Source organism: Panthera onca, chromosome X (assembly GCF_046562875.1).
Source record: "Panthera onca isolate mPanOnc1 chromosome X, mPanOnc1 haplotype 2, whole genome shotgun sequence".
NCBI classification, from domain to species: Eukaryota; Metazoa; Chordata; class Mammalia; order Carnivora; family Felidae; genus Panthera; species Panthera onca.
The window spans coordinates 96,648,891-96,664,483 of NC_138357.1; the positions used below are offsets into that span (position 1 = coordinate 96,648,891).

Genomic DNA, 15,593 nt, shown 5'->3' on the forward strand with positions numbered 1-15,593 from the left:
TACTAGTTACAGAAGTAAAATGAAACCTTTCCATTTATACAGAGAAACCTGGTGATAAACTTAATACCATCAATAACAGGACCAACTGACAATGGCTACCCTCTAACGCAGTGCACTGAGGATACAACGTCACTTGTACATAGCCTAGAGAGTAAACGTTGGTTCTGTGACAGTGTTAAATTTCTTGGATTTGTTCACTGCCTTGTGGTTATATAGGTAAAAGTTGTTCTTTGGAAAAACATTCTTTGGTGAATCATCATGTGGTATGCTTTAAATATCTTACAATTTTATTGGTCAATTATACCTCAATAAAGCTAAGGAAACATTATAAATAAATATAAATAAATAAAAGTAATAAAAATTAACGTGAATTGGATTAACCAGCGTTTCTTAAAAGTTTTTAAATGTTTATTTATTTGGGGGGGGGGGGCGGGTAGGGGCTGAGAGAGAGGGAGGCACAGAATCCGAAGCAGATTCCAGACTCTGAGCTGTCAGCACAAGCCTGATGTGAGGCTCAGACTAGGGGTTCTTTGTCTTTGAGAGATTCTTTCCACAAGGTGAGGTGACACTGTATTGTCTCCTACCACTGCTGTGAGGGTCCCTAGGACGTGAGCAATAGAACTCAGTACCCAGTTTTCCCTTCCCAACCCATAAATCACGACATGTTTGGCATGTCACGTGCAAAAACACAGACTCTCAACCCCACTGGGGCAGAGCAAATCTTTGCTGTTTGAATCCACCCTTTAATAAGAAGATCAATAACACAGACACCAACAGAAGCTCATCAGTTTTAATAGTTGAGCACGGTTTTAACAGTTCTTCCTAGGATTATATCCCAGAGCCCCCCCTCCCCACCAAAGTACTCAAATACAGCACCTACAAGTATTCAAATTTCATAAATGCAATATTGCAAAAGCAGGAGAACTCAGAGAAGCCTTCATAGCGTTGAGATTAAAAACAATGCTTAATCATCCTCTTGGTACCTGTTGCTAAGCGCTAAATACTAAAAGCTGAAAAAGCTGTATTGGCAGCTGGCAGCTAGCTGCTTGGGAGAAGAATATGGTAATGGCGAGCACTTTCACACTTCATTTTTCATCTCATAACCAGGATAACACAGGACAGGGCTCTCTGGTTTGGTAACTATTCTGGTATCAAGGTAAAAAACCCTGGAGAAATATTTTCAGAGCCACAAATGGAGTTGGTTTTACTCATGCCACAGGGTTAGAGACGGCCAGGATTCTCAGAATTTTCAGAACCGTGATTGCTTCTTCACACATTGGTATAAAGAACCGAAACTATGAGCACAGAGCCTGAGTCATAGTAAATAGCACAATAAAAATTTGGTGAATGAATCAAGTGATACCTGGGTTTCAGTATGAACAGGCTGGACCTAAGTTTCTCTAAGTAAAAACCTTCCTGGGACATTCTGGGGAGGCAACATTCTCACAGCAAGCCTGACTTGTCAGGACCCGCCCTCAGTGACCTGCATGTCCCGGGAGCCCAAAGGAACAACTGAGTTATTACTACTTCATCCCAGTCCAATGCATATGCCCATCCAGCGTCAAAATTTGCAACCAGAATCTCAGATTCAATACCACATGTAATCAAAACAAAATGAATTATGTGTAAGCCTCCTTCAATTACATTCAATACATAACAAGACTAAGAAATCTAGGGTGGAAAGTGACCAGTGTGAGACCTTTTTTGCTTTCTTTCATTCTCCTGTTCTCTTCCCCCTTCCCTCACCCTTTCCTCCTAAACCAGTCTTGTGCCCTTCCCCCAGCTTTCTTTTCTTCCTTCCTCATTACCAAAGTAGTTCTAAATATCTGTGGCTTCAGAGGGTGGGGCAAATAAAGCTGTTTTAGTTTCCAGAAATAGAAGCAGTTCTAAGAAAAAAACCAACTGTTTCTGGCCACACTAACAGTGATTTAGAGGCTCTCTCTTGAACTCATGGATATCTAGAACATTCTATGGGGTGTGAATTCAATAGCTACACAGTAAAGCTGGGGATTTTCATTTCTAGGGCATGAATTTGTTGATGGTGATGATGATGATGATAATGATGATATGACAATAAAACATTAGCCACACAAATAAGAGACATTTTGTGTGTGTATTTAAATAAAACAAGGGGTAGATGCTTTTTAAAAGCAGATGGGCATATCACATACCTATTTGTCCCAGTTTTTAGTTTAAGGCAGCCTGGTATCATGGAAAGACCACAAAACCCGGAGCGACGTGCACTAGGTCCAAGCTTCATAATGTTAAGGAAGTTACTTCACCATTTCGAGTCCCTATTTTTTTTATCCTAAATACTGAGCCCAGGAATCCTTGTCCTACCTTTCTCTGGCATTACTGTGAGTGAAAAATGAAATACAGTTTGCAAAAGTGCTCTGAAAACCATAAAGCCCCATACAAATGCAAATTACCACTATCAAATGATCTTTGACATCTCTGACATCCCTTTCAGGGAAAACCTGCACATTGTAACTTCATTTTCTCTCTCTTTTTAAGGGGGGAACTTACATTATCAACTAGCATTATTGGGTTGGGTACTTGGCAGCATAATCTTCACTGATTTTCTCGTGGAAGAGACCAGTTAGAAGTTTTCCTTGTTGAAAATGAAATGCACTCCCCGAGGGCCAGACTCAGAGTTGGAGATGCACTGTTTACTGAGGGTTTCCGCCAAGGCTTCAGGTCCGCAGAGGAAAACTCCTATTCTGGTACTTTGGGGAAAGAAAGGAAAAATAAACCGTTTTAGGCTTTTGGATGAGATAGACTACAAAGCACGTGAGGGAATCTCTTATTTCCCTCTGCCCCTGTGTCTTTTCCACTAATGGCAGAGTTCAGATTACCCTGCAGGAGAGTGGTTCAGCCCTGTTTGTGGCGACAGCTTCAAAAGGCAGTTGACCGCCCTGGGAAATGACATTCAAGTAGAGTTTACAGAGACCTCTACCACAGAGAAAATGGTGGTGAATTCGTGAGTCTGTGGGCTACTTCACTTCAGGGCTCTATGTCCCCAAACCGTCTCCAGCATCTTGAAATCAGGAACAAATCTGGTTTAGGTTCACCAACTCGGCCAACAGCTTGGTGGGGATTCATCTCTCTGTGTTTTAGATTCTAAAGTCACATTCCTCGGGGCGCCTGGGTGGCTCAGTCGGTTAAGCGGCTGACTTCGGCTCAGGTCATGATCTCGCGGTCCGTGAGTTCGAGCCCCGCGTCGGGCTCTGTGCTGACAGCTCAGAGCCTGGAGCCTGTTTCAGATTCTGTGTCTCCCTCTCTCTGACCCTCCCCCATTCATGCTCTGTCTCTCTCTGTCTCAAAAATAAATAAACGTTAAAAAAATTAAAAAAAAAAATAAAGTCTCGTTCCTCAAGGTGTGGTTCCAGACCAGTAGCCTCCTAGTCCGCTTTTTAAGAATGTAGGTTCTCGACTCCCACCCCAGACTTACTAAATCAGCATCTGCATTGTGAAAAGATCCCCAAGTGATTTATATGCTCATTAAAGCGTACAAAGCAATGGCCTGAAGGGTGTGTTCGTGGTGATTCTTGAGTTTATCGTGAGTTCTAGTAAGGTAGAGGATCCCCTCAAAGTTTCAGAACGGCTAAAGCTTTAATGAAGGCAGAAAGGACCTTAGGATGTCTGTCAACTTATGATTTTAGACCCCAAAACTAAAACTGAAAGTGGGGATGGTGTCTCCTTAATAATAAAAGTATGAATCGTATTAAATTAGAAGAAGTAGATACACTGGTGAAATTTAGGAGCTGAAAGAAAAGAACCAAGTTACAACCCTTCTTAGGAGGAAAAGGGTTCAGAAACGTGGAGGTGGGGGGCCCAAGCATCTTTGTTTATAATAATTCTCCAGGTAATTTTCGTGTGATTTAAAGACTCTCTTGTAAAGTCATACATATCTAGAAAATTTTAGTGGGTGTGAAGATAGTAACCTAGGTGTTTTGGTTTTCAGAGCACACAAATCGAGCCGTGTTTGAGAGTTGCTGCTTTAGGCAGGCCATGGGCCTCAAGAACACTGTGGTGGGGGACTCCTTACTTTGGGTGTTGACTTGCAATTGTCTTGAATTCATTATCCCAGTTGGGCCGTCCATACAAGGTCTTTTGTTTCAGGCCTGTGATCACGTCTTTCTCCTCATCGTGATGCACAGCAAAGTGATTGGCCTGTAGGAAAGGACATGAATTCACAAAGCAGAGACATGCTATAAAAAAACCCATATTAACTATATATATATATATATACATATATATATAGTTATAGTTGAATATATACATATATATATCGTTGAAGGCTAGAAGGTAAACAAATATGAAAAAACTGGGTCTCCTCAGGTAACTTACAATCTAGAAGGGCAGACCTTTAGGAGAATTGCTAAGAACTAAAACAGATTAATGCACTGATATTTTGGTAACACAATGAGACAACAAATCAAGTCTAAAGGTAGTCTGTGTGTGTGTGTGTGTGTGTGTGTGTGTGTGTGTGTGTGTACACACACAGTCACATGTTGTTTTCTGCTACCCTTCTAGGGAGCCTCAGTTTGAACAACAAATATTTTTCATAAAAGTGGTTAATTAAATGTATTTAAAACTTAAATCAGATTTTAAATTCACTGTACAGGGGATGGATGATGGGCTAAGAAGGGTGGCCAGTCTGGTTTCATAACCCTGTAGAGACCAGTTTTGTAAAGCAAAATAATTGTTTTTCAATGCAAATACATTTCCCATTTAAAAAATGGTGCGTGAGTTTTTAAATAATAAAACTGCCAAGTGATTTATGTATTATATATTTTCCCCCGGTCTCATTTTGATCAAATATTTGTTGTTGTTTTGTTTTTAAAATTACAGAAGTGGCATTGCGAAATCCCATTTTTCTAGAGCAGCACTTCATGGTCATGTGTCCCTGGATCCACACTTGCAACCAGACTCATCTAAGACCCAGAGAGTCTATGATAAACAATACACCAAAACCCAAATGAGAAACCAGTTTTCACAAACACCAGGCGCCAATGTGTGGCTATGGCCAGTAGAGACACTGGCCAGTGATAGGCAGACACTCTTGCCTTAGCTCCTTACACAGGGGGATAGCTTCTGTTGCTTCCAGGCCAAGTAATTAATGTTTGCTTATTTAGAAAGATGTTACCCCCTAGGAATCATTAACTTGTTTCAGAGTTTCTCAATGTCAACACTTTTGACATTTGAAGCCAGATAGTTCTTTGTTGCAGGGGCTGTCTTATAAATTGTAGAATGCTTTCATTGCAAACATGAAATTTTGCAATGTGCCTGGAGGGAGGGGTACGTGTTTGTGTGTGTGTGTGTGTGTGTGTGTGTGTGTAATGTGTTATGTCTCATGCATTACATAGTATACTATACCCACACATATATATATATACACACATACATATATGCTACATACATACATACATATATACATATATACACAATATATATCATCTTCATTAACTATATTTCAATATATTATCAAATATAAATGATAATCATGAAATCCTGGGAGTTGTTAAGAGTGCAGGCTCTGGAACATTCTGCCTCTGCCTCTTACTAGTTCAGTACCTTTGGACAAACGACCTAACCTGTTCTGGGCTTTGGTTTTCTCACCTATAAAGTATGAATAATAACAGTAGCTGTTTCATAGGGCTGTTGTTAGGATTGAATTAGACAATCTATTTAAACACTAATAAAAGTACCTAGCACATAGTATAGGCTTAATAACTATGAGCAGTTATTATTACTACTTATTAAATGTATTGTGTATATTGAAAAACACACATAAACATAAAATTAGAGGAATATGTGTGTGTATACTGATATAAAGGTAGAGATATATAGAGAGAGAGATATAAAGAGAGGTGGATCATCTTGTCCACCTGGGTTGAGTCCCCTGGTAGGAATGTGGCTTTAATACAGTCAGAGTCATGGCACCTATTCCCTTGTAGGTTCCTTAGCTTTGATCTGTTCCTCAGATACTAACTTTGAATCTAGGCTCGTTAGTCTGAACACGTGGGGATATTGAGTGAGGGTGGACAGGCTGGATCACTAAAACCCATCAACAGTTCTTGGTAAAAACGGTACACAAAATACTCCCATAACCAAAGGGAAGTCAGTCAGCCCTGGACACTGGGGGAAGGACCTGAGATCTGGGACGTCGCCCTCACCTGAGACTCATCCCAGCCGGTGAGGTAGATGTTATAGCTGAGGAAGCCGGCGTTATTCCTCTCCAGCATCTGGGTCTCCAGCAGCTGCAGCAAGTCGGCAAACCACTCAAAGGCGTGCGTGTCCCGGCAGAGCCAGTAGAAGTATATCTGCAAGAGCCACAGATCATGAAGCAGTCTAGATTTAAATAGGCCTTATCGCAACTGATATATGGATTTCTGCTCTTCCCCCCACTCGACTTTTTCCTGCTGCTCAGAATGCCTGGAAACATAGGTTTTCAGAAAGCGCTGGGCGTTTCATAAGCTAGCTCACATGAACCTGTGCTGGCCTTCACACTGGCGGGGCAGTACATCAATAGCTTGGTCTCAGAAGTACATGACTTAGGAAAAAACATTAGCTCCCCACTTTCCCTCTAGGTCTGCCCTTACCCACCCCAGATCCCTGGCTTCCTTTGTGCACAATAGGATCAGGCATTCCTGAGTTCCTCCTCCATACAGTAAAGAGAGAAAGGGGAGAATGAAAAGTCAAGGTACACTCCATGTCCCTATTAGAGGTTATCTCTATAGTTATTAGAATGACTCACGTTTCATTCAAGGTGTCCTTTACCAGGCAAGGAAACCAAATTTACATGTGACAAAAAAATGCCCTGGGAATTTATTCTGAGGAGCTTCCCAGAAGAAAGTGAACGTTTCATGAAAGGACATGTCTCCTGCCCTCCCCTTGCAAACTAAAAAGTACTGGGGGACTGGAAATGCAATCAACCTCAATGTCTAACACAGGATGATAGAAAAGTTTTTCTATACCTCTCAATGGAACACGGAGGAATCATTAAAAAGGATCATTATAAAGCCTGTGACAACACTGAAAAACACCATAATATGTTTCTGCTAAAGCAGGACATGAAGGTATATGTACAAGTTTCCAGGAGTATGTAAACTTGTGGGGAAATATTGGAAGAGAATACACAAAAACAATAGCTACTGGACTGGGGTTGTGAATACTTTCTGCCGCATCTTCGTTTCTTGTGAATTTCTACTAACGCCATACGAGCATAGTACGTTGCTTTCAATAATAGACCTGCTTCTATGAAAGCACATTTAACTTCTCAAATCGCCCTTTTATGAGAAGTCGGTCTCGCTGCAACCACGCAGAACTTGTCTTCACTTCCTTTGGTCTCTGCCAGCCTCTGCCCTGAAGTCTCTCTCAGGCTTCACTAGGCAGAACCTAACGACCTTATCCGAGCCCTGTGAAAAATGAAAGAACTTACCTTTTTGAGCCTCAGATTGGTGGCATTATTGCAATATTTGTACCAGACGGACTTGAGAATGGATGCGAAGGGTGTGACCCCGATCCCTGCTCCCACCAACATCACCACCTCATAACTGAACACGTCTTCACTGGCGGTGCCAAAGGGCCCATCAACAGCTATCCTGGAAGGAGGCGTGTGAGGAGATGGTTACGGGGCTATCTTGCACTTCAGAGAAGGATGGGGCACAGGTTTTCACTGGGGGTGTGTGCAATATGTCACATCGAACCGGGACGACGTATCTATGGGGCACTTTCTTTTCTGAAATAGCTTTCAAGTAATGAACCTGATGTCAACAGTGTGGTTGGAAGTAATAAAAGGAAGTTTTAGCTAACTGAAAACATTTGATAACTCTCAAGGGTGTTTTTTCATCTCTCCACACCCTTCACCTACCACACACACACACACACACACGCACGCACGCACGCACGAGATTCCTGTTTACATCACACCCTGAGGTAAACTGAGAATTTTCTGTCATAACATCTTATAAATTTAATATCTTCAATTTTCACTTGTGTATTCATCGAGTGAATCAACAAGCTTTTCTCTAGCATCTACTAAGTGCCCAGCACCGTCTCAGGCATGTGGGAAGGAGGGGACAAAGCGAATAATATGTGGCATTTACCCTCAAATACCATATATCAATTAAATTTTAAGAACATCTTTGATACACTATAACTTTGTTAGAAAAGTTAATATAACTTGGCCTTGACCCTTACCCATTTAAAGGAATTTGGGAATATTTGTTATTAATGTTTGATTCAAACATATTTTTTATGTTTCACACAAGACTTATAGATATACGCATAAACACACCACACACATACAATGGGGAACACAGAGATAGCTGCCTATATTTGTAGAGCTTGTGTGTTTTGTTGGACCCAGCAGATAGTAGAGTGAGAGACGGGATAAGAGGAGCTATTTAGTGACATTTTCCCTGAACTCATACACTTTCGTACATACACACTTTGTACTTACTTAGGTAGTTTCCAAGCATCTTGAAACTCTTGTTTATCACAGCCACAAGCATTGAAAAGTCCTTCTGTCCAGTCCCCAACGATACGAATATGGATGCTAAAGAAGTCTTCCTCAGGGGCGGAGGTCAGCGTGAAAGGGTGCCACTCCAGCCTGGACACCTTGGGGCACTTGACGAAAATGTATTGTCCCACCTCCATCTTGAATCCCTTCTTCTTCATCTGTAGCTCGATGGTTTTGAAAGGGTGAGTGACCACCTACGGAACAAAACAAGTTGAGCCCCTCTCCTCAACTTGGGACAAGTCCCAAGAGTCATCCCAACCCTGGCACTCCCTGTAGCATCAGCTGAGGCTGCAGTTGCGACCTCATTGAGGGTCAGCTATTTCTTCCCCCATCCTGACTTTCTTTTCTTTTGCAGGTTCCTTTCCTGAGACTATGCCTCAACAAACCTTCTGCATGCAGTTCGCTGTTTCAGAGTCTTTGTCAGGGAATCTAACTTAAGACACCAGCCTATTGTGATATTTTTTTTCTCCAAGAAGTCAAGGCAGGTAACTACAAACAGGAAGAAGAGATGTCTTCCTGCTCAGTCTTCCTGCCTCCCCAGGGGATGATTGAGAGCCTTGGCAGCTGGATAGAAGAAGGAGACCCCATTGGCTAGTAGTATAGTAACATCCCCCAAACCAAGCCTAAGGTACTAGTCTATCTTTGTCCTGAGCCACACCTTGAATCTGCCTGATTCCATGCATTGTTTCTACATTTCTACCTACCTGGGAAGTATACCATCCATCTCTCCCAAAGCCAGGCCCCAGCCACCCGTTGCCATCCTCATTCTCTATGTATACAAGTGTTCATGACAGCTTTGTTTATAAGAGCAAAACATTGGAAACAGTCCAGACATCCATCAACTGGTGAGTTGGTAAATAATTTTAAAAAACACAATCAAAAGCTGTCATCACAATACAGAAAGTAATATATTTCTGGGACAATTCTTGAGATACCTAGGACTTTCTATGTACAACTAAAAAACAAGGGACATCAAGGAAAAGAAAAATCAATAGAAACAAAACAGCAGCTTCCCAAATGTTGACTGATAATGTGAAACTTTCCTTTCCATGAGCGAGGAGGAGTAAAGTGGGAAATCCTTTCGATACACATTGCGAAACATTTCCAAAACTTGTGATTTAAATAGATGTTAAATGATAAGCTGTAACTGACTTCCTTTCTTCACTGAAACAAAGAGCCACAATGCTTCATTTTGAAAACAGAAAATAAAAATTTATGAAAATTATTTTGAAAATGATGTTCACCATGTTGCAATTTTGTATGGTGAAAACATTTTTTACCCTGTTGCAATTTCGATACCACAGGCGAAATTGGGATGGAACTAAATAAACTGTACCAGCAGAAAGAATTGACACCGGAATACTTTTGGATGACATCTTGTTTCTTTTCTTTTCTTTTCTTTTCTTTTCTTTTCTTTTCTTTTTCTTTTCTTTTCTTTTTTGAGAAGAAAATGAATATCTATGTTTATAAGAAGAAAGTGAATATCTATTTTCTCCACAGGAAAACAAGTTTGTCTTTGAAATATGTTTAAGGGAAATCCTTGTCTGCTTAGTCAGGTCTGGCCTAATAAGGAAAATTTTGTGGCAGCTCTTTTTGCTCATCTTTGGGTTTTTTCTTATAATCCAATATAAGTATCATAAAAGGAGAAGTGCTGTCACTTCCTATATTTCACGATTTCTAAGGCCAGCTGGACTAACTTTACTCTGGCCTTCCATAGATGCCAAGAAAGAAAAGCTTGGGTGGAGGATGGAACATTTGTTGAACTGTATTGAGTTGAATTAAATTTTATTTGATAAAACTAGCTTTGTCTGTTGTTTCCTGAAGCTATAAGCAGGAATTTCTATTTCTATTTAATTAGTTGTATATTTACATAGTTAGTAATGAGAAGCAGCATAGAAGCATGGGGAGAAAAGGCCACCTTGTACCTGGTGTTGATGAACTCAATTCTAGATGCAGTTTAGTTACTAACCTCCTTGAGACTTTGGATTCTTCAACTCTGATATTCTATGATTACATACACAGCACAGAAAAGGAGATAAAGGGAGACTTGGAATGCTATCTCAACCTCAGTCAGACCTGCCCTTGGCTCCCTGGTTCTTTTAACATCTGAGTATTTTAAGGCTCAGTGTGTGCCCTCTTGAACTCATGTGTTTTGCCTCTTCACTCTTAATCTGCTCACATCATCACTGTATGCTTCTCCCCTCTACACACACACACACACACACACACACACACACACACACACAATGAAAGAGAGAGAGAGAGAGAAAGAGAGCGAGAGAGAGAGATTCATGCACACAAAACAGTTGGCTTTATTTTTCAACAGAAAATGTTAACTTGTAGCTCCCCGAGTTAAAAGGTCCAACTACTTGATTATCAAGCTAAGTACACTGACTGAAATTAACTATAGGTCTTCTCTCTACCCTATGTTTAATCGAAAGAAACCGGGTGAAAGACAGCTCTGACCAATGATATAGAGAACTTGGGTAAACTTGTTCATGATATAGTTAGATGCTATTAGTAATTTGTAAACCAGACAATACCTTGGTGATGACCACTTTCTGTTGAGATCGCCAAAACCGTACCAACCTCTCACAGAGATACAGAAACATGGGACCAACAATCCATTTCCAAGTCTGTAATTGGAGCAAAAAATGAAAACAGGATGTGTTAAGGGGTAGTAGGTAATACAAGATTCATGAGGACAAAACATTGTAGAAGTCAAGTTAATCTTTGTAGGCTTGTTTAAATATTTGATATTAGATTAGTAAATTTGTTATACAACAGAACACATCATAAATATCTAAAATCAAAGCAAATTTTTGAGTCGATAAAAATGAGCATTCTCCTTGGCCACATTGGGGAACTTCATCTACAGTATGAAACTCTCCCAAGAGGAACTGTCCAAAAGAATGGGATTTCCTCCTCGTGTTGCAACAGCAGTTGCAATAACCTTACAGCAGAGCAAGGTTGGTTTCAGAATTAATGTTTCTCCTAAGGATACCATTTCAACAACACCATATTTTTCAATGCAACATTGAAGTTGCTTTCTCTCAGCCATGCAGTCAAACCTTAATCTTTTGCAAGGTAAGAAATTTTATGCAAGAATGCAGCTGTTTCTCCAATATCCTGGTAAGTTCTCAGAGCTATGCAATGTACCTGCTGAAAGGGATAAGCCCAAAGACTTTTAGATTTCTTTAGATCCCCTTCTGGTCAGAAACTCCAGTGTTTCATAACACTGGAGTTACCCTGTACTATTATTGGCTATAATAAAAACCTTTAGGACACACAGATCCATCCTGGGGCACAGTCAGTTAGGTTCCTAGTTTAATATCTGAAATAGCCAAGAGCTTTAGAAGGCAACATTACTTAAAAAGATGGCATTCCAGAATGGATTCCAAGAAAGAAAAAAAATTCCAAAGTCTCACATATGGTCTTTCTATTAAATTTTTTGAAGAAACTTGTTATTGGAAGTTGAGAGCACCTGAATATCTGCCCCAAAAGTTAGAAATATTCTGCTGCTGGCCTTTGTTTTCAAGGGACAGGTTTTTTTGTTTAATTTTTTAAACTTTTTAAATGTTTATTAACAGAGAGAGAGAAAGTGGGATAGGGGCTGAGAGAGGAGGAGAGAGAGAGAATCCCAAGCAGGTTCTATGCTGTCAGCACAGAGCCCACACGGGGCTTGAACCCACAGAACTGTGAGATCATGGCCTGAGCCCAAATCAGGAGTTGGATGCTTAACCAACTAAGCCACCCAGGTGCCCCGTCATGGGACAGGTTTTTAAAACATCCTGACATCTGGGGCACCTGGGTGGCTCAGTCAGTTAAGTGTCCGACTTCGGCTCAGGTCATGATCTGACGGTTCGTGGGTTCGAGCCCTGTGTCGTGCTCTGTGCTGAAAGCTCAGAGCCTGGAGCTCGCTTCCAGTTCTGTCCAGTTCCACCCCTCCCCTGCTCTCTCACTCTCTCTCTCTCTCAAAAATAAATAAACATTAAAAATTTAAAAAAAATCCTAGCATCATCCATCTATTTCCTGGGTGCCACAATGGGGCCCCACTGAATGGAGCCAGGTCTCGGACATTGCCTCTAATCCCAGAAACCCAGAAGCTCCTTTGAGGTAGATGCCTATTAAGGTAGTACTCTGATTCCAGCTGTCTTCAAGGAAATGTGCCTTCCCCTAAACCATATGAGGGCCTGCAATACAGTTCCTTTTTTTTTCCTTTCTATTGATGTCTGTATGTAGAGGGGCAGTGCATTGAGACGTCTGGTGCTTTCATTAATGAGCAAGGTTACTTCAAGATGTTAAGCCCCTGGACAGCATACTGTGTCTTAGAGGAAGAAAACTGTTATAGTAGGAAAGTAGAAAAAATTAAGGAGAAAATGAGATGGGACGTCTGCCTTTCTGTTACACTGTGTTTAAAAAAATTATAATCCTGTCCAGAAGCCCTATACAGATGTTGATTTTTGCCTAGTTTTATACCAACGGTTAGCATGATAACCAATAGAGTATACTGCCTGCCAATGGAAGAAAAGATATGAAGAACACAGGGCCCACTTCTCACTCAGTGGAGCAGAGATATTGAGAATACACAAAATGGAATTGTGCAGAGCACCCAACAGGAGGTCTGAACAGAGAGTTAATATTCCCGCATGTTTTCCCATGGGCACCCTTGCCACACTCCTGCTCTATACGCAAAGCCTTTGGGTGTTGGTAGGAACCTTATATCCAAAGAGGCTCATAGCTCCTTCTAAGTGACTATCTGAGTCATCCAACTCAGCTCAGAATGGAATCCCTCTGGAAATCATTAACTGCTATCATGGCCTCATATCCAGAAGAGAAGAGATGGAATTTCTTGAACCCCAACAGCACTTTCAAAAACAATCCTTTTTCAAGTTTTAGATCAGGATGTTCAGAACAGACCAATGCAATCCTTATTTTTCAAGAAATAATTCTAGACAATAAGTGTAGCAGAAAAAACTAGACACATAACATTCTAGCACTTCCATGGCCTTCGTAATGGACAGCTCTATGACATTTGTACGTATTTCTTAGACACAGTTTGAAGATGGTTGGTAAAGAAATCGTAAAAGTAACAATGAATTGTACATACCATAGGAGGGTTCCCAGAAAACTGTGGGATTGGGCATTCCTCTATTTTTCCCCATTCTGAGATCTTTTTCTCACAAATTTCGTGATGGTGTTTGTCTAAACTCTGTGGGGTCTGCCCACGTACAATGCGCCTGGGGAGGAAATGTAAGTCCGGATGGTTTAGCAGCGAGAAATCAAGCTTTTAGTATTTTGAGACTCTGGGCATATTTCAAGTATTCTAATATGAATCCTGTACTTTCCATTTACCAGTAATATCTTATTGACCCCTCTGAATAGATTTGAGGAAGGGAAAGAAAATATGTCTTCTTCAGCAATAGAAAAAAGATATGTACAATGGCACAAAGTATAGGTAACATCGTACAGGGTAAGTTTTGGATCATTAATATGTGTTTTCTTAAAGGGAGCATGTGTGCTTCCGTTTCGAGTGTTACTTTCATTTATAAACAAACGGAAACAGGAAAACCGTAAATCTAACAGAGCAATGAGTAGCCCATACAGTGCCTTGGTGCAAATTAGAAAAAGACGCCCCCTCTGAGAGGGCAGTATTAGAGGCAAAGAGCATGGCCAGCAAAGCGTGGGCTAATTTTATGCCCTGCGGACAGGCACCCTTGTGTAGTTGACAGTCCATACACTCATACACAGTAGCTTTGAGGCTTAGTCCAGGTGCTTCATTGGTTAAACTCAAATTGCCTAAATTGAACCAAAAAGTTTTATCAATTTAAGAAGACTCTGTGGAGATTATGACATTCTCACAGACATCGGCACTAATGGTGTGCCCTTTGAAGTGCCCACAGCCCATTCATTTCAATTCCATAAACTGTAATTGAGCAACTGCTAACACACAAGACAATGTGGGTTTAGTGGGAACAGAGGAAGGGAGGCACAAGGTCAGGTAAGTCAGGTTCCTGACCTCGAGGAACATAAATTGCAGGGTCTTCAGAATATGTGAGAATAGAGGCACAAAAGGCCCTTTGTAATAGTTTCTATGGGGGAGCTAAACTTTATTGTGCCACTTGGTACATTCTGCAAATGTTTTTTTTAACACTTATTTTTAGAGAGAGAGAGACAGAGAGAGAGGAGGAGAGGGGCAGAAGGAGAGAGAGAGAGAGAGAGAGAGAGAGAGAGAGAGAGACAGAATTCTAAGCAGGCTCCACACCCAGTACAGAGCCTGACACGGGGCTCGATCCCACGACCTTGGGATCATGACCTCAGCGAAAACCAAGGGTGAGACACTTAGCCGACTGAGCCAAGCAGAGGCTCCTGTGACTGTTCTAATTCAAGGCTGTTAACCATCCCTTTCTGTCCTTACGTTTGGGGGCAGAGAATTACTGTGCCAGACCTGGGGAAAGGCACTGTACACAAATTATCTCAGTTGACCCTCATAACAAGATTGAATGGTAAGTATTAGCACCCCCATTTTACATATGAGAACACCGAAGCTTAGAGAAACTAGCAACTAGAAGCAGAATGATTTGGAGAAAACACTTCTGGGCCTAGGTCAGACAGCGTTGGTTTCAAATCCCACGTCTACCGCTTGCTAGTTTGGTGGCCTTGGGAAGTTATTGAACTTCCTCCAAGCCTCAGTTTCTTTAGCTGTAAAATAGGTAATAATAATACCTAATTAAAGGTTTATTTTAGTAATCAATCGGCATGATGCATAAAAAATGCCGGGCACAAAGTAAGAGTCTAACAAATGATAACTATCAAAGTTTCTAGGGGCGCCTGGGTGGCGCAGTCGGTTAAGCGTCCGACTTCAGCCAGGTCACGATCTCGCGGTCCGTGAGTTCGAGCCCCGCGTCAGGCTCTGGGCTGATGGCTCGGAGCCTGGAGCCTGTTTCCGATTCTGTGTCTCCCTCTCTCTCTGCCCCTCCCCCATTCATGCTCTGTCTCTCTCTGTCCCAAAAATAAATAAATAAAAAAAAAATGTTGGAAAAAAAAAAGTTTCTAATGCCCAAGT

At 41.2% G+C, this 15,593-nt stretch overlaps 1 protein-coding gene across 1 annotated transcript in view; it reads right to left on the minus strand.

Moving 5' to 3' along the window:
• Positions 1-424: 424 nt before the first annotated feature.
• Positions 425-15,593, minus strand: part of CYBB (cytochrome b-245 beta chain) — a 34,444-nt gene continuing 19,275 nt past the window's right edge. Inside the window, exons 7-13 of the mRNA XM_081793366.1 lie at positions 13,638-13,767; positions 11,071-11,163; positions 8,468-8,721; positions 7,445-7,607; positions 6,180-6,326; positions 4,049-4,173; positions 425-2,726 (exon numbers count right to left, since the gene is read on the minus strand). Coding sequence (XP_081649492.1) covers positions 2,600-2,726; positions 4,049-4,173; positions 6,180-6,326; positions 7,445-7,607; positions 8,468-8,721; positions 11,071-11,163; positions 13,638-13,767 — 1,039 coding nt within the window. The 3' untranslated portion in view covers positions 425-2,599. The remainder of the gene's footprint in view (positions 2,727-4,048; positions 4,174-6,179; positions 6,327-7,444; positions 7,608-8,467; positions 8,722-11,070; positions 11,164-13,637; positions 13,768-15,593) is intronic.